This window comes from Lepidochelys olivacea (genome assembly GCF_965140295.1).
Source record: "Lepidochelys olivacea isolate rLepOli2 genome assembly, chromosome: 16".
NCBI classification, from domain to species: Eukaryota; Metazoa; Chordata; order Testudines; family Cheloniidae; genus Lepidochelys; species Lepidochelys olivacea.
In genome coordinates this window covers 2607824-2634867 of record NC_140426.1, presented here as the reverse complement: position 1 = coordinate 2634867, position 27044 = coordinate 2607824, and the positions used below count along the sequence as shown (strand labels likewise).

The following is a 27044-nucleotide window of genomic DNA, read 5'->3' as shown; positions in this document are numbered from 1 at the left end:
AGCACATTAAATTTATACAGCCCAACATGGGTGACGAAGGCTGACCTTTCCTTGGCAGATTTATCCAGCGGTACTTGACAGTACCCCTTGGTTAAGTTTAAGGTAGAGATGAACTGGGCACGTCCCGGTTTTTTTAATAGCTTATTTGTGCGTGGCATTGGATAGCTGTTTGGGCAAGTTATAGCATTTAGCTTACGGTAGTCCACGCAAAGGCGTATCTTTCCATCTAGTTTGTGAACTAGAATGACTGGAGATGCCCATGAACAGTTAGAGGGGCAGATTACACCCATTTGTAACATGTTTCGGATCTTCCGGTTTATAGAAGTTTTGGCTTGAGGAGACACCTGGTAAGGCTGGGCTCAGTTGGGCAAGCATTACCTGTGTTAATGGAGTGGTATGCCCGTTTGGTTTGTTCTGGGGTGGCTGAGAACATTGGCGCGAAGCTAGTGCAGAGCTCCTTGATCTGCTGTGGCTGCATACGTTCAAGGGTTATGGAAAGATTTACCTTTTCCACGCCACTGTCATTTTTTTTTTTTTGGTAGTAGACACCATCAGGCCACGTAGCGTTCTCTCCTCCCTGGGCGTTAATCATAGAATATCAGGGTTGGAAGGGACTGTAGGTTCTAGTTCAATCCCCTGCTCAAAGCAGGACCAATCCCCAATTAAATCATCCCAGCCAGGGCTTTGTCAAGCCTGACCTTAAAAACTTCTAAGGAAGGGGATTCCACCACCTCCCTAGGTAACGCATTCCAGTGTTTCACCACTCTCCTAGTGAAAAAGTTTTTCCTAATATCCAACCTAAATCTCCCCCACTGCAACTTGAGACCATTACTCCTTGTTCTGTCATCTGCTACCATTGAGAACAGTCTAGAGCCATCCTCTTTGGAACCCCCTTTCAGGTAGTTGAAAGCAGCTATCAAATCCCCCCTCATTCTTCTCTTCTGCAGACTAAACAATCCCAGTTCCCTCAGCCTCTCCTCATGAGTCATGTGTTCCAGACCCCTAATCATTTTTGTTGCCCTTCGCTGGACTCTCTCCAATTTATCCACATCCTTCTTGTAGTGTGGGGCCCAAAACTGGACACAGTACTCCAGATGAGGCCTCACCAATGTCGAATAGAGGGGGACAATCACATCCCTCGATCTGCTCGCTATGCCCCTACTTATACATCCCAAAATGCCATTGGCCTTCTTGGCAACAAGGGCACATTGTCTAATCGCCTTCCATGATGAGATTACTGGTTCTGTGGATGAAGGGAAAGCAGTGGATGTATTGTTTCTTGACTTTAGCAAAGCTTTTGACACCGTATAAGTAGGGGCATAGCGAGCAGATCGAGGGATGTGATCGTCCCCCTCTATTCGACATTGGTGAGGCCTCATCTGGAGTACTGTGTCCAGTTTTGGGCCCCACACTACAAGAAGGATGTGGATAAATTGGAGAGAGTCCAGTGAAGGGCAACAAAAATGATTAGGGGTCTGGAACACATGACTCATGAGGAGAGGCTGAGGGAACTGGGATTGTTTAGTCTGCAGAAGAATGAGGGGGGATTTGATAGCTGCTTTCAACTACCTGAGAGGTGGTTCCAGAGAGGATGGTTCTAGACTATTCTCAGTGGTAGAAGAGGACAGGACAAGGAGTAATGGTCTCAAGTTGCAGTGGGGGAGGTTTAGGTTGGATATTAGGAAAATTTTTTTCCCCTAGATGGGTGGTGAAACACTGGAATGCGTTACCTAGGGAGGTGGTAGAATCCCCTTCCTTAGAAGTTTTTAAGGTCAGGCTTGACAAAGTCCTGGCTGGGATGATTTAATTGGGGAATGGTCCTGCTTTGAGCAGGGGGTTGGACTAGATGACCTCCTGAGGTCCCTTCCAACCCTAATATTCTATGATTCTATGACTCCTTTCCCCCTCATTTTATTCTCCTAGGTGATCTTGCCCATTAGCTCCCTGAGGGAGTCAAAGTCTGCTTTTCTGAAGTCCAGGGTCTGTATTCTGCTGCTTTCCTTTCTTCCTTGTGTCAGGATCCTGAACTCGACCATCTCATGGTCACTGCCTCCCAGGTTTCCATCCACTTTTGCTTCCCCTACTAATTCTTCCCGGTTTGTGAGCAGCAGGTCAAGAAGAGCTCTGCCCCTAGTTGCTTCCTCCAGCACTTGCACCAGGACTGACAAACTGACAAACCTTTAATTTTTTGGAATAAAAGGGCTTTAGAGAATTAACATGGTACAGCTTAGGCTTTTGGTTGGAGGTGGGGGATGCTATGAGATAGTTTACAGCTCCCAGGCGCTTTGGACCGTGAATGGCCCTTCCCACAACATTTTTATTTTATGAGTCTGGAGCGCCTTTAAGACCATGACCTGGTTCCCAACTTTGAAGGAATGCTTTCTGGCATGTTTATTATACCAGGCTTTTTGCTCTTTTTGAGCATCTTTTAGGGTTTTTTTTTAGCAAGGGCTAAAGAGGTTCAGAGGGCATTTTGTAGGTTGATTACAAAGTCCAGTATGTTAGTTTCTAGAGAAGGCATAAACCCCTCCCATTGCTGCTTTGCCAACTGTAATGGCCCCTTAACCTTGCGGCCATACAAAAGTTTAAACAGTGAAAACCCTAAACTAGGATGTGGTACAGCCTTGTAGGCAAAGAGCAACTGTTGCAACGCTAGGTCCCAATTACTGGCTTGCTTATTTATGAATTTACGTACCATGGCCCCCAAAGTTCCATTAAACTTTTCCACCAGGCCATTTATTTGATGGTGGTAAGGGGTGGCAACCAAGTGGTTCACCCCATGAACTTCCCCAAAGGCTTTTTATGGTCCCTGCCAGGAAATTAGTTCCCGAATCTGTAAGGATGTCGGAGGGCCAACCTACCCTGGCAAAAATGTGTGTTAATGCACGGCACACACTTTTAGCTCTGGTGTTGCTTAGAGCTACTGCTTCCAGCCATCGGGTGGCAAAATTCATCAAAGTCACTATGTACTGCTTTTCTCTGGGTGTCTTTTTTGGGAAAGGACCCAGATTATCCACAGCTACTTGCTGAAATGGAACCTCAATGATGCGGAGTGGCTGGAGAGGGGCTTTGACCTGGTCTTGGGGTTTTCCCACTCTTTGGCACACCTCACAAGATTGGACATAGGTAGAAGCATCCTTGCCCATTCCCTCCCAGTGGAAGGGCTTCCTCAAACGGTCTTTGGTCCTGTTCACCCCAGCATGGCCACTAGGATGATTGTGGGCTAAGCTCAAGAGCTTTACCCGGTACTTAGTTGGAACTACCAACTGTCTCTGCGGATGCCAGTCCTCCCGGTGCCCAACAGAAAGTTTCCTTTGATAAAAGTCCTTGTTCTACCACAAACTGGGATCAATTAGAAGAGCTGAGAGGTGGTGGGTTGCTCTGTCCAAGCTCCGTGGAGGCTTTCATCTGCTTCCTGCTCTGCCTGGAACTGTTCCCTTGATGCTGGAGACCTCAGTTCCTCACTGGATAGTGGACCTGGGCTTGGTCCCTCGGGAAGCGATGCGGGGGACGGGGCTGGTTCCAGGGACGGTGACCCGCTCTCCACGGGTGTGCTAGGTTGGGGTTCAGGCTCTAGCTGAGCCTCTTGCACGGGTTCAGCTGCTGCTGCCAGGGCGGGCTCGGTGGGGCCCTCTGGTGTTGGGGTTGCAAGCGCTGAACTCGGGGCAGGCAATGGTTCTGGTGCTGGTTGCTCCTCCAGTTCCAGTTCTGGGCTTGGCTCTGGCTGGGTCTCTGCAACTGGATCCACTACTGCTGTCACAGACGTTGGCCTGGGATCCAGTTCCACAACTTCAGTCTGGGTCTCTGTTAACACAGATGGGGCCCTGGTAGAAGGCTCAGGAACAGAGCTAGGTGGGAAGGCTTGCTTAGCCTGGCTGCGGGTGACCATTCCCACCCTCTGGGCTAGCTTCACATGGTGGGCCAAGTCTTCCCTCAGCAGCATGGGAATGGGATAATTATCATAGACTGCAAAAGTCCACATTCCTGACCAGCCCCTGTACTGGACAGGCAACTTGGCTGTAGGCAAGTCAAAAGAGTTTGACTTGAAGGGTTGAATCGTCACTTATGCCTTTGGGTTGATAAATTTGGAGTCCACTAAGGACCGGTGGTTAGCTGACACCTGTGCTCCAGTGTCCCTCCACGCGATAACCTTCTTCCCGCCCACACTCACAGAGTCTCTTCGCTCTGAGGATATCTGGGAGGCATCTGGGCCTGAGGACCTTTGGTGTGACCCCAGTGCAATGAACTACAATCTGTTGGGGTTTTTGGGGCAGTCGGCCTTCACATGCCCCAGCTCGTTACATTTAAAACATCGTCTAGCTGACTGGTCACTGGGGCGAGGTGGGTTGCTGGAGAATAGTGTGGTAGGACGATAAGGTGTCTGGGGTTTTCTTTGGGTGTAGTTGAGGCCTTGAGCTGCCCCCGGTGGTAGGGTGTGGTCTTGGGGTATCCCTTCTGGTATCTACCCAAACTGCAACCAGGGTTTTTCCTCTTTGCTACCTCCACCCGTTTTGTTCCCATTTGCCCCGCCTTTCTGACGGTCTGGGACTGTTCATATTGATCAGCATAAGAAGCAAGGACTTTTTGCTGAGTTCATTTTTTTATTCCATAAACACGGTTTTACATCATTATTGGTCAGTCAGGAACTGCTCCTGGACAATCAAATCACACATTCCTTCGAAGCTAATTACACCCCTTTCTTTGACCCATTTATCTAACAGATCCTTCATTTGGTTTACATAAGCAACATTACTTAGTCCAGACCCTCTTTCAAGGGCTTTAAATTTTACTTTGTAAGTTTTAGGTGTAATTTGAAATTGTTTTAAAACCAAATCCTTAAATTTACCATAGTCAGAAGCATCCTTAATAGGCATCTTGTTAAATATGTTTAGAGCTCTTTCAGTCAATTTTGCTACCAATGTGGTCATTTTGTGATCGCTAGGAATTGCATGGAGAGTGCACAGTTTCTTAAAGGTGATGAAATCTTTAGCAATATCACTGGATTTATTAAACTGTGGACAGTCGCTCCCATTTGTGGATTTTTGGGGAAGAATTGTTAGGGCTATTCGGTAGACCCATCTTAGCCCTTTCCAGATCTAAGTGCTTCAGCTCTAACTCCGTCTCCAAGCGTTTTGCCTGTTTTCTCTCCTCTGCTTTCAACTCCAAATGCTTTAAGGCCATTTGTTTTTTATGTTTTTTTTTTCCCCCTGTCTTTTTTCAGCTTTAAATCTGACTAATTTCAGGTTTTTTTAGACGGCACTTTTTTGTGTGTGTCATTTTAGCCTTTCTGCGCTTAGCCTAGCCTAACCGAAGAGCTAGGAAAGAAAAAAAGAGCTTGTGAATTCCCTTGCAGGACTTAACTACTCTGCTTTCAGGCAAAGAAAAAAAGGTCCAGTTGCTTTCAGCTTAAAAAAAAAGTGTCCTTTTAAAAAACAACCACCACCTCCCTGCTTTCCAAGCAGCCAAAAGAAAAAACATGAGTCCTTGTGGCACCTTAGAGACTAACAAATTTATTAGAGCATAAGCTTTCGTGGGCTACAGCCCACTTCATCGGATGCATTGAATGGAACATATAGTAAGAAGATATACATACATACATATATATATATATATACACACACACACACAGAGAAGGTGGAATTTGCCATACAAACTGTAAGAGGTTAATTAATTAAGATGAGCTATTATCAGCAGGAGTAAAGAAAAGAAGCCCTTGAGGAATTCCACCAACAATTTCCATCCCACCATCAACCTCAGCCTAGACCAATCCACACAAGTGGTCCATTTCCTGGACACTACAGTGCTAATAAGTGATGGTCAGATAAACACCACCCTATATCGGAAACCTACTGACTGCTATACTTACTTACATGCCTCCAGCTTCCATCCAGGACACACCACACGATCTATTGTCTACAGCCAAGCTTTAAGATACAACTGCATTTGCTCCAATCCCTCTGACAAACACCTACAAGATCTCTATCAAGCATTCTTAAAACTACAATACGCACCTGCTGAAGTGAAAAAACAGACTGACAGAGCCAGAGGAGTACCCAGAAGTCACCTACTACAGGACAGGCCCAACAAAGAAAATAACAGAATGCCACTAGCTGTCACCTTCAACTCCCAACTAAAACCTCTCCAACGCATCATCAAAGATCTATAATCTATCCTGAAAAAATGATCCCTCACTCCGACAGATCTTGGGAGACAGACCAGTCCTCGCTTACAGACAGCCCCCCAACCTGAAGCAAATACTCACCAGCAACCACACACCAAAACCACTAACCCAGGAATCTATCTTTACAACAAAGCCCGATGCCAGCTCTGTCCACATATTTATTCAAGTGACACCATCACAGAACCTAATCACATTAGCCACGCCATCAGGGGCTCGTTCACCTGCACATCTACCAATGTGATATATGCCATCATGTGCCAGCAATGCCCCTCTGCCATGTACTTTGGCCAAACCGGACAGTCTCTATGCAAAACAATAACTGGACACAAATCTGACATCAAGAATCATAACATTCAAAAACCGGTAGGAGAACACTTCAACCTCTCTGGCCACTCAGTAAAAGCCTTAAGGGTGGCAATTCTGCAACAGAAAAACTTCAAAAACAGACTCCAATGAGAAACTGCTGAGCTTGAATTAATATGCAAACTAGATACCATTAACTTTGGTTTGACTAGAGACTGGGAGGGGCTGGGTCATTACACATATTGCATCTATTCCCTTAAATTAAGTATCCTCACACCTTCTTGTCAACTGTCTAAATGGGCCATCTTGATCATCACTACAAAAGTTTTTTTTCTCCTGCTGATAACAGCTCATCTTAATTAACCTCTTACAGTTTATATGGCAAATTCCACCTTCTCTGTATGTGTATATATATCTTCTTACTATATGTTCCATTCAATGCATCTGATGAAGTGAGCTGTAGCCAGCAAAAGCTTATGCTTGAATAAATGTGGTAGTCTAAGGTGCCACAAGTACTCCTGTTTTTTTTTTTTTTTTTGCGCAGACAGACTAACACGGCTGAAACTCTGAAACCTGTCAAAAGAAAAAATGTTTTTAAACTCCTTAGGTCTGTGCTTTTGGTTTAAAATGATCCCACCTCTACCACCATGTCAGAGTTCCCTCCCCATTCTGAGGTACAGATGTGGTGACCCACAAGAAAGACCCCCCTAAGCTTATTTTTACCAGCTTATGTTAAAAACTCCCACAAGGCACAAATCCTTCCTTGTCCTTGGATGAGTATTGCTGCCACCACCAAGTGAGTTAGACAAAGATTTAGGAAAAGGACCACTTGGAGTTCCTGTTTCCCTAAAATATCCCCCCAAACCCCTTCACCCGCTTTCCTGGGGAGGCTTGAGAATAATCTACCAACCAGATAGGTAAACAAAGTGAGCACAGACCTGACCCTTAGGTTTTTAGGACACTAAAAACCTATCAGATTATCTTAAAGTTTTTTTTTTCTCCTTAAAAAACAAAAAGTAAAAGAAACACCTCTGTAAAATCAGGATGGAAGGTAAATTTAGAGGGTAATGAGATTTAAAAAACACAGAGGATTCCCCTTTAGGCAAAACTTTAAAGTTACAAAAAACAGGGATAAACCTCCCTCTTAGCATAGGGAAAATTCACAAACTAAAACAAAAGAAACGAATGCATTTTTTTTTGCTATACTTACAATTTGTAATTTTAGAGGCTTATTTTCGGTATGGTTTAGAAGAGGGTTTTTTTTCCCCTGCCTGGTCACTCTCTTTGTCTGGAGAGAGCACAAAGAAAAACCTTTCCCCACAGGTTTGAAAGTATCTTCTCCCCTTATTGGTCCTTTTGGTCAGGTGCCAACCAGGTTATCTGAGCTTCTTAACCCTTTACAGGTAAAGGACGGATTTTATGCTACCTGTAGCTGTACGTTTATAACAAGCTGCCACAAAGGCAGGCAGCAGATGAGTAGAACCGGGTAGAATTAGTGGGGGAAGCAAAAGTGGATGGGAATCTGGGAGGCAGTGACCATGAGTTGGTTGAGTTCAGGATCCTGATGCAGGGAAGAAAGGTAAGCAGCAGGATACGGACCCTGGACTTCAGGAAAGCAGACTTCGACTCCCTCAGGGAACGGATGGCCAGGATCCCCTGGGGGACTAACTTGAAGGGAAAAGGAGTCCAGGAGAGCTGGCTGTATTTCAAGGAATCCCTGTTGAGGTTACAGGGACAAACCATCCCGATGAGTCGAAAGAATAGTAAATATGGCAGGCGACCAGCTTGGCTTAATGGTGAAATCCTAGCAGATCTTAAACATAAAAAAGAAGCTTACAAGAAGTGGAAGGTTGGACATATGACCAGGGAAGAGTATAAAAATATTGCTCGGGCATGTAGGAATGATATCAGGAGGGCCAAATCGCACCTAGAGCTGCAGCTAGCCAGAGATGTCAAGAGTAACAAGAAGGGTTTCTTCAGGTATGTTGGCAACAAGAAGAAAGCCAAGGAAAGTGTGGGCCCCTTACTGAATGAGGGAGGCAACCTAGTGACAGAGGAGGTGGAAAAAGCTAATGTACTCAATGCTTTTTTTGCCTCTGTCTTCACTAACAAGGTCAGCTCCCAGACTGCTGCGCTGGGCATCACAAAATGGGGAAGAGATGGCCAGCCCTCTGTGGAGATAGAGGTGGTTAGGGACTATTTAGAAAAGCTGGACGTGCACAAGTCCATGGGGCCGGACGAGTTGCATCCGAGAGTGCTGAAGGAATTGGCGGCTGTGATTGCAGAGCCATTGGCCATTATCTTTGAAAACTCGTGGCGAACCGGGGAAGTCCCGGATGACTGGAAAAAGGCTAATGTAGTGCCAATCTTTAAAAAAGGGAAGAAGGAGGATCCTGGGAACTACAGGCCAGTCAGCCTCACTTCAGTCCCTGGAAAAATCATGGAGCAGGTCCTCAAAGAATCAATCCTGAAGCACTTGCATGAGAGGAAAGTGAAAAGGAACAGCCAGCATGGATTCACCAAGGGAAGGTCATGCCTGACTAATCTAATCGCCTTTTATGATGAGATTACTGGTTCTGTGGATGAAGGAAAGCAGTGGATGTATTGTTTCTTGACTTTAGCAAAGCTTTTGACACGGTCTCCCACAGTATTCTTGTCAGCGAGTTAAGGAAGTATGGGCTGGATGAATGCACTATAAGGTGGGTAGAAAGCTGGCTAGATTGTCGGGCTCAACGGGTAGTGATCAATGGCTCCATGTCTAGTTGGCAGCCGGTATCAAGTGGAGTGCCCCAAGGGTCGGTCCTGGGGCCGGTTTTGTTCAATATCTTCATAAATGATCTGGAGGATGGTGTGGATTGCACTCTCAGCAAATTTGCGGATGATACTACACTGGGAGGAGTGGTAGATACGCTGGAGGGGAGGAATAGGATACAGAAGGATCTAGACAAATTGGAGGATTGGGCCAAAAGAAATCTGATGAGGTTCAATAAGGATAAGTGCAGGGTCCTGCACTTAGGATGGAAGAACCCAATGCACCGCTACAGACTAGGGACCGAATGGCTAGGCAGCAGTTCTGTGGAAAAGGACCTAGGGGTGACAGTGGACGAGAAGCTGGATACGAGTCAGCAGTGTGCCCTTGTTGCCAAGAAGGCCAATGGCATTTTGGGATGTATAAGTAGGGGCATAGCGAGCAGATCGAGGGACGTGATCGTCCCCCTCTATTCGACATTGGTGAGGCCTCATCTGGAGTACTGTGTCCAGTTTTGGGCCCCACACTACAAGAAGGATGTGGATAAATTGGAGAGAGTGCAGCGAAGGGCAACAAAAATGATTAGAGGTCTAGAACACATGACTTATGAGGAGAGGCTGAGGGAGCTGGGATTGTTTAGCCTGCAGAAGAGAAGAATGAGGGGGGATTTGATAGCTGCTTTCAACTACCTGAAAGGGGGTTCCAAAGAGGATGGCTCTAGACTGTTCTCAATGGTAGCAGATGACAGAACGAGGAGTAATGGTCTCAAGTTGCAGTGGGGGAGGTTTAGATTGGATATTAGGAAAAACTTTTTCACTAAGAGGGTGGTGAAACACTGGAATGCGTTACCTAGGGAGGTGGTAGAATCTCCTTCCTTAGAGGTTTTTAAGGTCAGGCTTGACAAAGCCCTGGCTGGGATGATTTAACTGGGAATTGGTCCTGCTTTGAGCAGGGGGTTGGACTAGATGACCTTCAGGGGTCCCTTCCAACCCTGATATTCTATGATTCTGTGAGTGGCCTGCATAAGGGAGACGCGCGACAGAAGGGAGCTCAGTCGAAGCAGCACACAACACACCTTCAGATGCCTGAGCCACTTGCACTTTATCATTTCTACTGCTCCCTGCCCTGATGGAGGAGAGGTTGTGAAATAATTTTACCTGGGGCTGATTAGTTCTTCACTGAATCCACAGTGTGTCCTCATGTCATTTCCATTTTAAGTTAGCAATTTAGCTGGAAGGGAGCATATTTCATCCATTTTATTGAACATTTCAGTGGCTTGGGTGGAGAGCTCAAGGCCAAGAACTCCGAAGAGGTGCACAGTTCAGCTTTGCAGAGCTTATTAAATGCCTTAGCTTGTCTAGAGCTGTATTTCCATGAAGCAGAGTATCTGTTCAACAAGCATGAAGAGGCCTCTTCAAGTGGGATAAAATTACTGACCCAGAAAAACCAAGTTTTGTTTCCATCATTAGCTGCTTAGAGACTGTTAAACAGAATGTGACCCACAAATGTTGCACAGCAGAAATGAAAACAAACCCAAAACAGATGCATATTAGGATCGTGACAGTTGATAAGCAAGACACTGCGGTAAATAGTAACCCAACATCATGGAGCTGTGATAATCAGACTGAGGCTTGTCTCAAAGAAGAGTGGCTCAGAACCCATCGAAATTAGGGACTCCCCAAACGTGTACAAAGATCACGGGAAGAGTTAAACAGGTCTTTTACACAATCACAGAAATGGAAGACTGGAAGGGACCTTGAGAAATCATCGAGTCCAGTACCCCACACACAGGTGTTTGTCCCTCCTATTTTTAAAAGCCTCCAACGATGGGGATTCCACAACCTTATTCCAGATCTTAACTACCCTTATAGTTAGAGAGTTTTTCCTATTACCTAAGTCTCCCTTGCAGCAGATGAAACCTATTACTTCTTGTCCTACCTTCAGTGGACAAGAAGAACCATCAATCAGTACCATAACAACAGCCATTAACATATATGAAGACTTATCGGATCCCCCCCTTAGGATATAGATATTCAGGCCTGTCTGTAAAGGCCTATACTCTCTAAGAATTTAGATGTATTCTCATCACTTAGCTAGTTATAGAGGTATAAAAGAAAGAATCAAATCACTGTCTGCCAGTGTAAGGGCCTTCTCTTACTGTGACAGTCTGAGGCCCTGTGCTTAGGCTAAGGCCTTTGGCTAAGCAGCAGAGGCAGCCATAAGCTGGGAAGCGAATGGTCACATCCTCACATTCCAAACTAGTCACACTGAAAGAAGGTGCTATTGGGCTGTTAGGAATACAATCCTGTCCTGATAATGCCTATCGCCTCCAGAGAAAGGGAAGTGCCTAGAAGATGTAAAAGGAAACTTAGTTTGATAGCATCCTGTCTGGCAAGAACTCACTTATCAATAGCTGGGATGTGAAATCCTCATTTCTTTGTTGTTCTGTCACTGTAGTCCCCATTTCCCTATTGTTTGTCTGTATAATCTCTGTCTGGTTCTGTGATGGTTTCTGTCTGCTGTATAATTAATTTTGCTGGGTGTAAACTAACTAAGGTGGTGGGATATAATTGGTTAAATAATCATGTTCCAATATGTTAGGATTGGTTAGTTAAATTTCAGTAAAATGATTGGTTAAGGTATAGCTAAGCAGAACTCAAGTTTTACTATATAGTCTGCAGGCAATCAGGAAGTGGGGGGAAAATGGGAACAGGGAATGGGGATGGGGAAATTGGAATCATGTTTAGCTAAGGGCAGGAACGGGAACAGGGACACAGGTAAGGCTCTGTGGTGTCAGAGCTGGGAAGGGGGACACTAAGGAAGGAAACTGGAATCATGCTTGCTGGAAGTTCACCCCAATAAACATCGAATTGTTTGCACCTTTGGACTTCGGGTATTGTTGCTCTCTGTTCATGCAAGAAGGACCAGGGAAGTAAGTGGGTGAAGGAATAAGCCTCCTAACACCCCCTGCCCCTCAGTCTTTTTTTCCCCTCAAGAGTTCTTTTAGCCTTTCCTCATAGGTCAGGATTTCTAAATCCCCTTTTTGTTGCTCTCCTCTGGACTCTAATTTGTCGTCCTCTTTCTTCAGGTGTGGCGCCCAGAACTGGACACAGTACTCCAGCTCAGGCCTCACCAGAGCTGGGTGGGACAATTACTTCCCAAGTCTTACATACAACACTCCTGTTAATACACCCCCACACATTTATAAGAGTCTCTGTCTCTCATTGCGCAATGACCTCTTAAACTCCAAAGATATCCAATGAAGTGATTGACTACTTGTGTTGATTTTATTACCCTAAAGAAATACTGGTATATTACATATTGACTGGATTAACCCTTCAGAGTCTGTATGGCTCCTACATGGAAGACACCTGGGAAACTAGCTGTTTTAAGAAAGAGGTGGAAAGGTTTCTGGCCCAGGGGAAGCCAGGACAGGTCAGGACTCTTGACCAAAGCTACTGCAAATCTAACATTTTGCTGCCAGGAAAAAAAAAACCTGCACTTCTGCTTGCACCCAGTCCGCTTCTGTCATAAATATAAAGGGCAGGGTAAACACCTTTAAAATCCCACAGCTGCCACCGTATCAAAGTTCCTTCCCCACTCTGAACTCTAGAGTACAGATGTGGGGACCTGCATGAAAAACCCCCTAAGCTTATTTTTACCAGCTTAGGTTAAAACTTCCCCAAGGTACAAACTATTTTACCTTTTGCCCCTGGAGTTTATTGCTGCCACCACCAAATGTCTAACAAATATATAACAGGGAAAGAGCCCGCCCCACTAGATGAATCCGCCAAGGAAAAGTGAGCCTTCACCACACATGTTGGGCTGTATGAATTTAATGTACTCCCTTTCGGGCTGCAGAATGCACCCACCACCTTCCAAAGACTTGTAGATGGTCTCCTAGCGGGATTAGGAGAATATGTCGTCGCCTACCGTGACGATGTGGCCATATTTTCAGATTCCTGGGCAGAACACCTGGAACATCTACAAAAAGTCTTTTAGCGCATAAGGGAGGCAGGACTAACTGTTAAGGCTAAGAAGTGTCAAATAGGCCTAAACAGAGTGACTTACCTTGGACACCAGGTGGGTCAAGGAACTATCAACCCCCTACAGGCCAAAGTGGATGATATCCAAAAGTGGCCTGTCCCAAAGTCAAAGAAACAGGTCCAATCCTTCTTAGGCTTGGCCGGATATTATAGGCGATTTGTACCGCAATACAGCCAAATCGCCGCCCCACTGACAGACCTAACCAAAAAAACAGCGAAATGCCGTTCAGTGGACCGAAGAGTTTCAGAAGGCCTTTAACCAGTTTAAAGCAACACTCATGTCTGACCCTGTGCTAAGGGCCCTAGACTTTGACAAACCGTTCCTAGTAATCACAGATGCGTCCGAGCGTGGTGTGGGAGCAGTTTTAATATAGGAAGGATCGGATCAAGAATTGCACCCTGTAGTGTTTCTCAGCAAGAAGCTGTCTGAGAGGAAAGCAACTGGTCAGTCAGTGAAAAGGAATGTTACACCATTGTCTACGCTCTGGAAAAGCTATGCCCATATGTTTGGGGACGGCGTTTCCACCTGCAAACCGACCATGCTGTGCTACAATGGCTTCACACCGCCACGGGAAATAATAAAAAACTTATTTGGTGGAGTTTAGCTCTCCAAGATTTTGATTTCGACATCCAACACATCTCAGGAGCTTCTAAAAGTGGCTGATGCACTCTCTCCCATGAAAGTTTCCCGGAATCAACTGGTTAAAATCATCCTTGAGATGTGGAAAATATTGTTAGTCTTTATATACTTGGTAGTATATTTAGAGGTACATGCATCTTATTAACTCTGTTTTCTCCTAGAGCTCCAGGAAAAAATCACAGCCAGCGTTTCACCTTATCTGTGATTTGGGGGGCATCATAAATATAAAGGGAAGGGTAAACACCTTTAAAATCCCTCCTGGCCAGAGGAAAAACCCTTTCACCTATAAGGGGTTAAGAAGCTAGGATAACCTCACTGGCACCTGACCAAAATGACCAATGAGGATACAAGATACTTTCAAAGCTGGGGCGAGGGTGGGGGAGGGAGAGAAACAAAGGCTCCGTTGGTGTGTTGTTTTTTGCCAGGAACAGAAAAGGAATGGAGTCTTAGAACTTAGTAAGTAATCTAGTTAGATATGCATTAGATTCTGTTTTGTTTAAATGGCTGATAAAATAAGTTGTGCTGAATGGAATGTATATTCCAGGTTTTGTGTCTTTTTGTAACTTAAGGTTTTGCCTAGAGGGATTCTCTATGTTTTGAATCTGATTACCCGGTAAGGTATTTACCATCCTGTGTTTACAGAGGTGCTTCTTTTAATTTTTTCTTCAATTAAAATTCTTCTTTTAAGAAGCTGATTGCTTTTTCATTGTTCTTAAGATCCAAGGGTTTGGGTTTGTGTTCACCTATGCAAATTGGTGAGGATTTTTATCAAACCTTCCCCAGGAAAGGGGGTGTAGGGTTTGGAGAGGATTTTGTGGGGAAAGACGTTTCCAAGTGGGCTCTTTCCCTGTTATATATTTGTTAGATGCTTGGCGGTGGCAGCAATAAAGTCCAAGGGCAAAAGTTAAAATAGTTTGTACCTTAGGGAAGTTTTATCCTAAGCTGGTAAAAATAAGTATAGGGGGTTTTCATGCAGGTCCCCACATCTGTACCCTAGAGTTCAGAGTGGGGAAGGAACCTTGACAGCTTCTCTACTACCAGATTGAGCAGAATGTCAGTTGAAGACAGAACAGCCAAGATTCAGCCTGGGGGCCGGAGGAATTGGTCAGTATAGTGGGGGAAAAAAACAAACAAACAACTAACAACTCCTCTTCAGGTTCACAGTACACAGTCTCCTAAAGGCAAGTGCCTATACAGAGCCAAGGAAAGCTTAACAGTGAGCTAAAAAGGGGTCTCTAATTAGATGAAGCAGAAATTGCAAGAACAGTGTCTCAGCTAACAACAATACTTAAGGCCAGATCTGTGTTTACCCAGAAAGAATCAAGATTGAGCCATGGTGAAATATATGGGTTTTCATTTTTCCAATCACTGATTTCACCAAGAAGGGAAATTAACTTTGTTACTAGAGTCTGCACAGTCTGCAAAACAATCAGCAGGTTATGTCCACTAAACAGCCAATGAATGCTGAGAAGTTACCCAGTTGCAAAGCACTACTGGTATGCATGACAAAGTCTCTATCCCATAAAGGAGCCTAATCCAAGTCTGAAGGAAAAGGTAGAAGAGAAAAGCGGAGAGGAGGACCTGCTCTTGGAGGAACATTTGCAAAGAACTCAGAGCATTTTATTTTGTGGGCTCCTCCAGCTTTGAATGTGCCATAGAAACAAGGCACTCTTTTCCCATCTATATCATTAAGCCACATTTGCAAACAGGGCAGACTTTGTATGGCCCTCCTTCCCCATTTCCAGGCACATTACCAAGGAGAATTCAGGAGACTGAGTGGTGAGAAAAAAAGCAGCAAAAGCTTTGAAGTGTTCAGTCAATTTTTTGGTTTTGCATTCTGCTTTGCAATATTAAGCATGGGGAGGAGAAGCTTTCTTTTTGACCCCCTCTGGTGATCAGCCTATGCTGTCAGAGTATGAGGACTGTTGAAACCCATGTCATTTTATCAGCTACTATTCATCTAAATGTCATATCCTTTTATCTATCTTGCCAAGCTATTTATCTCCATAGCTTCTTATGGAAGGAAGCAGGAGGCTCCGCAGGTTAGTGCATATATTCTGAACCAAGGCATTTCAACAAGGCTCCTCACCCAAGAGATGCTAATGTCAGAAAGCAGGTGTATCTCACATGCAGTCCAAACTCAGGTAGTTCCATTATGCCTAACTAATCCCTGCCCCTGTGCTAATTATTGACTTCCTCTCTTAAGCCTTGGTTGTGTTCCACACTAGAACTGGCTTCAGTAATCTTTGGGATAATGGTGCTATAGGAAGATGGACTAGTTGACCCAACTGCAAGAGGGGTTTAGTTGCACGACTCACAAAGGACTTCCATACTCTCTGGCAGGGCCACCTTCAGTGGATGAAAGGGAACCACTAGTATATCAGTTTAACTCTAGTATAGCTCAGTAGAGACAAAAGCGATGGGCTGGTGGGCTCCGTCCAGTACTTAACAGGAAGGTTCAACATCAGAGGCCATCCTAACAGGCTCTTTTGTTGGCAGTCTCAGCAGGGAGGTGAAGCATTGATTTGCACATAGAGCCAGAGCTTCCTTCTCTCCCCTAGTTGGCCCCTCTAGCTGAAAGCTAAGGCACATTATGATAAATATATCTTTTTTGGCAATTCAGACAGCTGCCACTGAAGTATAGAGTTAAGGTCACCAATACAGCTGACCAAGTTAACAGAGAACTAGATCATGATCTAGGCAATAGAACCCACCCCCTTGACCGACCCCCTACCGGCTAGCTGTGCTTGCAGCTTGTTGAACTGTGCCTCATTCATCTCTGCCTCCTGCAGGGCTGTGGTCAGCTGTGTGTGCAGGTCCATCTCCTTCTTCTGGTGAGCAGTCATTTCCAACTGCAGACGGGAGACCTGTGCTGTAGCAGCTGCCAGCTTCTCTGCAACTTTGACCTGTAGCACAGAACAGGGGGAAATATCAGAACTCCTGAGTACTTAAGTGGGGTTTCCAAAAGTTGGCTCACAGGGCAGTGCTAGGAGCCCAGATTCCATGCTTGGTTTGCATAACTAGATGGCAGACACCCTCCTCCATTAGAGATACAGCTTGATGGAAGTTGCAGGCCAAAGATGAAGCACTGTATATTGAGCTGAGGGGCAGCAGCACAGCATGCTGCGATAGGCTCACTGCCCTACTAAAAACAGAGTGGCTCTGGGACACATAGTAGAGCACTGTGGGCCCTATTTGACCACACGCTCCACCCTGATTTATTCTAGTGGCTGGCGACAACCTCATCTCCAAGACAGATTAAAGCAGGTCACTTCAGGAAGTTTTTTTCGGAAAAAGACGTGTTTCACTGGTTGGCTGTTCTGTTCACCCCTTTGGGACTACCAGCTGGCCGGCGAGACATCGAAGCCTAATTGCCCAGAAAAAGGCGTCTTACAGGCGTCTGCCACCCCCAGATACACACAGCTCTCTTCAGGTTGCAAACAGACTGTGCCAGGGTAGCAAGTCTGACGTTACAATTCTGCCCCTGCCCTTCTAGATTTGTCAAACAATTAAAATGGACCAGATGATATGCTCATGGGGATAAAGCTGTTTGGGATGGGTAGTTGTCAGATGGGAGTGGACATGCAGACTATTTTCAAGTGAGTACAGGGATCAGTTTATGAAGACTAGCTGTGGAGAGGGAATTTCAGAGCAGGATGTGTACTCTGCATTCGCGAGATGGTTAGGTACATACTAATTTGTCAAGGTATTTTTCTGGCTTGCCAAGTTATTCACTGTAAAGTGCAAGTATTAGATACTTCTAACAGTGATCACTGTTCTAATCAAGCTTTTAGGATTTTATTCAAGTCAGTGATTCACAGGAAGCCAGATCTAATAGGGGTTCTCACAGACAACTTGTTAATTACATGTTGTTAAAAAAAACTGAAAAGGCTCACAACCTCACAAACTAGATCCAGCTCCAAGTCTTTTGGGATAGGGCCAAAAATTCATGAAGGATATGCTGTAAAGACAGGCTGCATTATAATAGTGGGAACTTAAACAGTTCCTATTGTAGTTAAAAGTTACATTCAGATTCCGAACAGGTTCTCTGTTGTGCCCCACCTAGTTCCAGCCCAATTTCCTCTTGGGCTAGCTACTTGCTGGCATTCAGAGAACTACCTCAGGTCTTGAATTACTGCTGGTCTCAAACGTGTAAACTGGTTCTGTACACCAGAGACTGACACGGTGGCTATTCATTCATCTTACTTAGAGACCTCTCTCCAAAGTATCTTAGTTACTGGGCTGCCAATCACACTTCCCCAGTGGGAGAAATTGTGTGATCACTTAATTAAACAACAAAGAACCAGGACCTGTGGATTAAGCACCTGTGGATGAGCAATGTGAAGTGATCAGTGATGACTATATATTAACATAGTTCCTAGCACAGCATTCCCTTTTGTTCTCCTCTTCTGGAAGGGTGAAAAAAGATCATTATGAATGCAGCTTGTAAATTGTGGGTGGTGTTTTTTTTTAAATCTCCACATAGGCTGCCTCCAGCAGTTTTCATAAACTCAAAGGAAAACAAAGACCTGTTTCTGTGCTGAAATCAGCCTAGGTAAAAAAGAGTGGGGTTTGTTTGTTTGTTTCCCCCCCCATTAACTTCTGTATTCTGTGCAGCAGTATCTGAACTCCTAAGGTTAGCAAGTTTTCATCCACTCAGTTCAAATAGTTGAAAGGATTTTGCTCACAATTCTTCCTACCCAGCCTCCTGCCAAAAAGTGTTGGCTGTGGACTGTAAAGATGCAGGAGAATCTTCAGCTCAGAAAGAGACTTTATCAAAGTTAGAGGCATGTGTAAACTGTAGGTTATGGGAGAGAAACCCCAAGGCTCTAGAGAGTCAGGGACACACTGCCTCACCTGGTCCCAGCCCCGATCCACTGGCAGCATGTGCTGGGAAGAGAAAGCAGTGACAGGAAACAGGAAGAGTTAAGAACGCCAAGTAGAAAGGCAAAAGCATTAATTACTTAGAACAGCTAAGTGTGGCATTACAGGGGCTAAAATGTGACAAGAGAAGCATTCAACCTATTCCTTGTTTGACAGCTGCAAAAGCTCAAAAACAGAAAGAACAGCAGTGAAGCCATGTTTAAAAAGGGGCTAAATCTCTCCAAATGTGGAGGACTGTATGGAACATGGATGGTCAAATGGACTATGCAGTCATCTGGGAGCCAGGAGCTTCTGCATTCTAATCTCTGTACTGCCAGTGACAGCAAGTCATTTCACCATTCTGGAGAGCGATGATACCACCAACCTTACATGAACATGTCAAAACTTTGATATTAACTACTCTGCAAGTGCTAAGCAGAAATGTATTACCCCAAGGGCACAAGTTACAGATTCATTGCTCCTCACTGAAACCTGGGCCATGCCAGGATAGAGGGCTACCCCCCAGTTTGCATACACGGGAGCAGAGAATCCTCTCAGATCTTCCATGGTTCTCTCCCCTGGTTTGTTATTACTGAAACTGCCTACATCAGGAATTTGTCTCCATTGCAACAATTGACATAGCTACACCAAAGCAAACCCCAAGGATAGACAAGAAAGCTAGAGTGTGCAGCGATGCAGATGACTCACGTTTGAAGCCAGGGTAAGCATCTCCAGTGCAAATCATGGCTTTTCTAACCTACAGGGGAGCCAAATGAACCACTGCAATCGACTGCTGGAATTGGGTCAAGTCTCAGCACGGACAGGGCTTAAGGATGGATGCACTCTCTCTAAGCAATTGCTATGGTTGCCACAGTGATGCTGTGTGCTCAGACAGGAATGGAGGTTTATCAGTATCCTCAGTCTGTGATGCCACATGGCTGGAGCTGACTTGCTATAGTTATTGTTTCTGTAGCTTGCCACAGACTGTTGCTGGAGAACGTACCCCAGCAAAGTACTCCCTTTCTTCATGGTCTAGCTGCACCCAGCATATATTCAGCCACTCATTTCTCTGGATCCTCTGTGTTCCCTAACCAACAGGAGAGGCAGCTACTATACTTTAGGAATTAGGGTCTTCACTTTTTTACAGCCCACCAATTCACTGTTCTCATACAAGAAAGCAGAGGAAACGCAAGCACTTATGATTAACGCCAAACAGGAAATAGATTAATAAAAATGGAGTGCACACCACACAGCAGGGCATGGCAGTGCAAGGTTCATACGTTATTTTGGCAAAGTACAAAAGGGGCCAGCAATTGCTAGCAACATACTCAAAGCCCCCTCATACTAGTATATTAGAATGGGCTACAGTCTTCCAAATGAATCTGCACAGGCCTAACAAGCAACATATGGCTGTATTTAACTGGGTTCCTACACATGGTAAATAACGGAAGGCAGCAGGACGGAAAGAAACACCGGGTTCCATGTTTAACTGACATGGCTATTTGAGAGACAAGGTGGATGAGAAGTAAGTCCAATAAGAAATTACATCACCCACCATGTCTCTCAAATATCCTGGGACCAACACAGTTATACTACAAATGACTACTAGAAGTGAGTTTGACATATAACACTATATTACTGTATCTGAAACCTGAGGTTTCACTGATTTTTGAAATCAAGACATCTTATTAGAGAATCAAATCTAGCAGGTAAGAGGATTGTTATATGGATATTCTGGTGGCCCAAGTTCTACCAGCCATTTAGCAGTAGTAGAGGAGCTTTTTTGGGAATCTGATAATGTAGTAAAATAGGCAATGTGCATTTTGAAATAGTTATGAGACCCTGCTAATAGTCAAATGGTAGCTAAGCTACTGTGTGTATGAAAACAGAAAGTTAAGAGTAACTTTTGTACCTTCCATACCAATGTAGCAATTGAAAGACTATCCAAGCTAAGACATCTTTAAGCCTTATGCAACAGAAGCACAGATGCTACAGTGCTGGGGCCATGCAAACACCTAGACAGATCAGAATGAAAACTAAGGTAATGGCTTTAGAATCCATGATTGAGAACCCCTGGGTTCTCTTTTTAGGAGAGTTTTAGGTCAGAATCCCCAGTGTCTGTTAGATAGAACTGCAAACCCTTCTCTAGCCTTGGTCAGAGCTCTGTGTTTGTACTTATTGCTTGGCTAGTTTTACCTTTTCCTGCTCTGCATGCAACACCCTTGCCTGAGTGTGTTCATTTGTCGTTTGCAACGAGTTGTTTCTCTGCTCCATCAGCAGGTTGCTCTGTTCAACATACCTAGGAAAGGGGGTGGGGGAGGGAAAAATCATAGAAAACGACTTGAGCACAAAACACAAAAGGGGACTTGAAGTGAAAGCCTATTGTGGAAGAAAGACACCAGTGTTTGTGAAAAAGCCTCATGAACAGAATAAGTTCCAAAACAACTCTGTGTGATGTCTTGCACACAAATGCAACTAGGGATATGTGGATATTTAAGATCTGTCAGTTTAAGGCCAGAAGGGACCCCATTAGGGCATCTAGTCTGACCTGCTGTACAGCACAGGCCACCAACACCACCCAGCACTTGCACGCTAACCCAACAACCAAAAACAAAATCAAAGCACTACAGACCACAGGAGACTAGATTATTCTGTGCCAGAGGCACAGAATAGGAGGGACTGAGGTGTACCAGTACTTGAGGCCCCCCTCAATGCCAGGGAAATGATGAAATGATATACACCCAGATAATCTTGGCAGTGACGTTGGGGGGGTTTCGCCTTCCTCTGCAGCATGTGGGTGCATGTCATTTGCCAAGATGACCTGGGGGAAAATACCTTTTTGATGTAACATATGTAATGAGTTAGGCTCTGAGCATGTGAGCAAGAACCAGCCAAGCACCTGAGAGACAGAATGCTTAGTGTCATATCAGAGCCCTGGCCGATCCTGTCCAATGGATGGACAATGGAGGGAGCAGTATGACTGCTCAGAGCTCCGGTACGAAACTGCAGAAAAACCTGAGTGTCTCTGGATTAAGTTTAGAAGTGTGTGCAACAAGAGTGATGTAGTGGTGGGAGTCTGCTATAGACCACCGGACCAGGGGGATGAGGTAGATGAGGCTTTCTTCCGGCAGTTCACGGAAGCTACTAGATCGCATGCCCTGATTCTCATGGGTGACTTTAATTTTCCTGATATCTGCTGGGAGAGCAATACAGCGGCGCATAGACAATCCAGGAAGTTTTTGGAAAGCGTAGGGGACAATTTCCTGATGCAAGTGCTAGAGGAGCCAACAAGGGGGGGCGCTTTTCTTGACCTGCTGCTCACAAACCGGGTAGAATTAGTGGGGGAAGCAAAAGTGGATGGGAATCTGGGAGGCAGTGACCATGAGTTGGTTGAGTTCAGGATCCTGACGCAGGGAAGAAAGGTAAGCAGCAGGATACGGACCCTGGACTTCAGGAAAGTAGACTTCGACTCCCTCAGGGAACGGATGGCCAGGATCCCCTGGGGGACTAACTTGAAGGGGAAAGGAGTCCAGGAGAGCTGGCTGTATTTCAAGGAATCCCTGTTGAGGTTACAGGGACAAACCATCCCGATGAGTCGAAAGAATAGTAAATATGGCAGGCGACCAGCTTGGCTTAATGGTGAAATCCTAGCGGATCTTAAACATAAAAAAGAAGCTTACAAGAAGTGGAAGGTTGGACATATGACCAGGGAAGAGTATAAAAATATTGCTCGGGCATGTAGGAATGATATCAGGAGGGCCAAATCGCACCTGGAGCTGCAGCTAGCCAGAGATGTCAAGAGTAACAAGAAGGGTTTCTTCAGGTATGTTGGCAACAAGAAGAAAGCCAAGGAAAGTGTGGGCCCCTTACTGAATGAGGGAGGCAACCTAGTGACAGAGGATGTGGAAAAAGCTAATGTACTCAATGCTTTTTTTGCCTCTGTCTTCACTAACAAGGTCAGCTCCCAGACTGCTGCGCTGGGCTTCACAAAATGGGGAAGAGATGGCCAGCCCTCTGTGGAGATAGAGGTGGTTAGGGACTATTTAGAAAAGCTGGACGTGCACAAGTCCATGGGGCCGGACGAGTTGCATCCGAGAGTGCTGAAGGAATTGGCGGCTGTGATTGCAGAGCCATTGGCCATTATCTTTGAAAACTCGTGGCGAACCGGGGAAGTCCCGGATAACTGGAAAAAGGCTAATGTAGTGCCAATCTTTAAAAAAGGGAAGGAGGAGGATCCTGGGAACTACAGGCCAGTCAGCCTCACTTCAGTCCCTGGAAAAATCATGGAGAAGGTCCTCAAAGAATCAATCCTGAAGCACTTGCATGAGAGGAAAGTGATCATGCAAGCCAGCATGGATTCACCAAGGGAAGGTGATGCCTGACTAATCTAATTGCCTTTTATGATGAGATTACTGGTTCTGTGGATGAAGGGAAAGCAGTGGATGTATTGTTTCTTGACTTTAGCAAAGCTTTTGACACGGTCTCCCACAGTATTCTTGTCAGCAAGTTAAGGAAGTATGGGCTGGATGAATGCACTATAAGGTGGGTAGAAAGCTGGCTAGATTGTCGGGCTCAACGGGTAGTGATCAATGGCTCCATGTCTAGTTGGCAGCTCGGTATCAAGTGGAGTACCCCAGGGGTCGGTCCTGGGGCCGGTTTTGTTCAATATCTTCATAAATGATCTGGAGGATGGTGTGGATTGCACTCTCAGCAAATTTGCGGATGATACTACACTGGGAGGAGTGGTAGATACGCTGGAGGGGAGGGATAGGATACAGAAAGACCTAGACAAATTGGAGGATTGGGCCAAAAGAAATCTGATGAGGTTCAATAAGGATAAGTGCAGGGTCCTGCACTTAGGATGGAAGAACCCAATGCACAGCTACAGACTAGGGACCGAATGGCTAGGCAGCAGTTCTGCGGAAAAGGACCTAGGGGTGACAGTGGACGAGAAGCTGGATATGAGTCAGCAGTGTGCCCTTGTTGCCAAGAAGGCCAATGGCATTTTGGGATGTATAAGTAGGGGCATAGCGAGCAGATCGAGGGACGTGATTGTCCCCCTCTATTCGACATTGGTGAGGCCTCATCTGGAGTACTGTGTCCAGTTTTGGGCCCCACACTACAAGAAGGATGTGGATAAATTGGAGAGAGTGCAGCGAAGGGCAACAAAAATGATTAGGGGACTGGAACACATGAGTTATGAGGAGAGGCTGAGGGAGCTGGGATTGTTTAGCCTGCAGAAGAGAGGAATGAGGGGGGATTTGATAGCTGCTTTCAACTACCTGAAAGGGGGTTCCAAAGAGGATGGCTCTAGACTGTTCTCAATGGTAGCAGATGACAGAACGAGGAGTAATGGTCTCAAGTTGCAGTGGGGGAGGTTTAGATTGGATATTAGGAAAAACTTTTTCACTAAGAGGGTGGTGAAACACTGGAATGCGTTACCTAGGGAGGTGGTAGAATCTCCTTCCTTAGAGGTTTTTAAGGTCAGGCTTGACAAAGCCCTGGCTGGGATGATTTAACTGGGAATTGGTCCTGCTTTGAGCAGGGGGTTGGACTAGATGACCTTCAGGAGTCCCTTCCAACCCTGATATTCTATGATTCTATTCTATGATTCTATGTCCCATCTCTAGCCATAGACATCCCTGATGCTTCCAAGGTAAGGAAAAAACCTGCCCAGAATACACTGGGAGAAAAAATTCCCTTCCTGGCTGGCTGAAACCCTGAAGTATAAGCTTTAGGAACGTAAGAGATAAATTGGAAGTGAGCTCCATGGTTGCTGAGCTCTGACCAGCACCAACACATAATTGCACTCAAATTTGTCCTACTCTCTTAGAACTAATTGTTTGCCCCCACAGCTCCTATTGGAAGGCTGTTCCAGAACCTCCCCCTCCAATGGTTAGAAATCTTCTCATTTCCAGCCTGAATTTGTTCATGGCCAGTTCACGTCCATATGTTCTTGTGCCAATACTGTCCTTCAGTTTAAAATAGCTCCTCAACCTCCCTGGTATTTATCTCCCTAATGTATTTAGAGAGAGCAATCATATCCCGTCTCAGCTGCCTTTTTGCTAGAACAAACAAGTCAGGCTCTTCCAGTTTCCTCTCATAAGACAGGCCCTCCATTCCCTTGATCATTCTAGCATTCTAGTCCTCCATTCCCTTGATCTTCTTCGTTGCACTAGTTCAAAATGAATTTAAAGACTGGAACACGAGTGACTAGGATCGTACACAGTATTCCCGATGAGAGAGACAGTATGATGCAAGTTACAGAAACATTGGGGAATCTGGAGATAGAGGAAATTGGTTAGTATCTCTGCTTCATCCTCCTGCCAAGAGAGCAGTGTTGCTGCAGTACAATGAATATTTAACATCTCAAGTGATGAGGCTTTCACCACTTCCTTTGGGAGACCATTCCATTCTAGAGACATTGTACGGCACATATCTGAGAACGGTGATAAATTGGGAATACATCCCATGCACCAGCACCCTTCTCCATTTGACTTGAAGGAGCAGCAATAAGAATAATCAGAGAGAGCAGACCCATCTCCCTTTGGCCATAAGGACTGTTGTTGTGATGTGGTCAGGAAAGGCAACAACAGGTCTTTACCTGCCTGCTGTGCTCCAAGTTTATGCCCAGCCCCAGTTTCAGAAATATGGACACCTTAAGTACCTACAGGAAAGGCATGTCCTTGTGCTAGAACCCAAAGAATCTAAGACCCCGTCCCTGAATTCAGTAATCTTTGTTCCATTTGGCAGTGAAATGAAGACCTCTTCTACAGCAAAAGAGAAAGTGCAGTTTTGCACCCGCCCATTCCTCACCGCTGATTCCGCCCAATCAATTCGCCGATCTTCTCATTCTGTTCTTCAATCCGGCTGCTCTTCTCAAATATCTCCTGCTTCAACCTCTCGTTCTCCTAAGGTGTAACCACAGAGTATGAGCACAGTCACCTTATTTGGGGTGACCTAGGGAATGCCACCTACAGCTGATTTCATGATCAGAAGAAATTTAATAGTAATGCTGTTACCACCTAGGCACGTACAGAACACAGTATCAGTTACTGAGGAACCAGCAAGGCTACCCTAGCACTCAGCCACCCGCACCTGAATGATGCGCTGGATGTTGCTCATGATCATGGCAGTTTCCATGGTAACTGAAGAGATGCCAGGTAGCAGCAAGTTGTTGCTAGTGTTTTGTTTCTGTAACTCCTCCACCTGTAAGGAATAAACCATGGAAGTCACTTCAGCAGGATGTTAATGTGAGCATTTAGCACGTCACAACTTGTCACAACTTCACCTGAGATACACAAAGTAGGTGAAGTAGTGTCTTTTATTGGACCAACTTCTGTTGGTGGATGATACAAGCTTTCTAGCTTCATCTGATCACTCATACAGCAGTTGTAGAATATGCATATAAACTACAGCCATGCCACCTTGTGCAGGGCTGTGGGATTCCTTGGAGGCGAGCCATTAAGTGTACAATCATAACAGACAGCTCTTTCATGAGGATCATCTTGCTGCAACTGGGCATTTTTTATAGTAGTCAAATCACACGTGAAGTATAATTAGTGAAAACTCCACCGTTATATGGTTAAGCTACTGCAGAATGTAAAAGCTAAACACAGCAGCTTGAACTCTTCAACATAACACCTACTTCTGAGGCACTATATGGTTGAGAAGGGCAAGTGGCTTTATCCCCTTGTGAACAAGCCCGCTCCACATCAGATCTCTCTCCTCTACTGCCAGGTCTATATCATTACCTTGGCAGCTAGATGATCCATTTTATCAGCTACTTTGCTAACAGCCATTCGGATTTCAGTGTTATGTTGTCGAGCTTCTGTCATCAAGAATGAAGTAACGTCACTAGGTGCTAGAATAGGAAGGAGAAAGGTGACCAGTTAGCATGGCAAAAAGACCACCACAGAAGCAGAAGTACAGTATTAGCATTGGTCTACGTTCAAAGCCTGGCAGCTACATGGTCTGCCATCTTCCTAAAGGTCAGTGATTAAGAAGATCTAGAAAACAAGGCATGTTATTGCTTTAACTATAAGAAACCAGGTCTATAGTTGCAGGAAATCAATGGACTTGTTTACAGCAATTCATAGATTCCAAGGCCAGAATGATCATTGTGATCATCTAGTCTGATCTCCTGTGTAACACAGGACAGAGAACTTCCCCAAAATAATCCCTAAAGCAGAGATTCTCAACCTTTTACTCTTCCTCCCCACCCCCCAACATGCTATAAAAAGTCCACAGCCTACCTGTGTC

General features: G+C 45.2%; 1 protein-coding gene across 8 annotated transcripts in view; it reads right to left on the bottom strand.

The window, feature by feature from the left end:
- Nucleotides 1-27044, bottom strand: part of FKBP15 (FKBP prolyl isomerase family member 15) — an 81348-nt gene that overhangs the window by 16878 nt on the left and 37426 nt on the right. For 6 of the 8 annotated variants that reach the window (XM_084650170.1, XM_084650171.1, XM_084650172.1 and 3 more), the window contains exons 16-21: nt 26537-26646; nt 25881-25991; nt 25599-25693; nt 20979-21081; nt 18777-18809; nt 16654-16825 (exon numbers count right to left, since the gene is read on the bottom strand). In XM_084650170.1, the coding sequence (XP_084506296.1) occupies nt 16654-16825; nt 18777-18809; nt 20979-21081; nt 25599-25693; nt 25881-25991; nt 26537-26646 (624 nt within the window). The remainder of the gene's footprint in view (nt 1-16653; nt 16826-18776; nt 18810-20978; nt 21082-25598; nt 25694-25880; nt 25992-26536; nt 26647-27044) is intronic. The other 2 variants (XM_084650173.1, XM_084650169.1) reach the window with 1 other exon arrangement.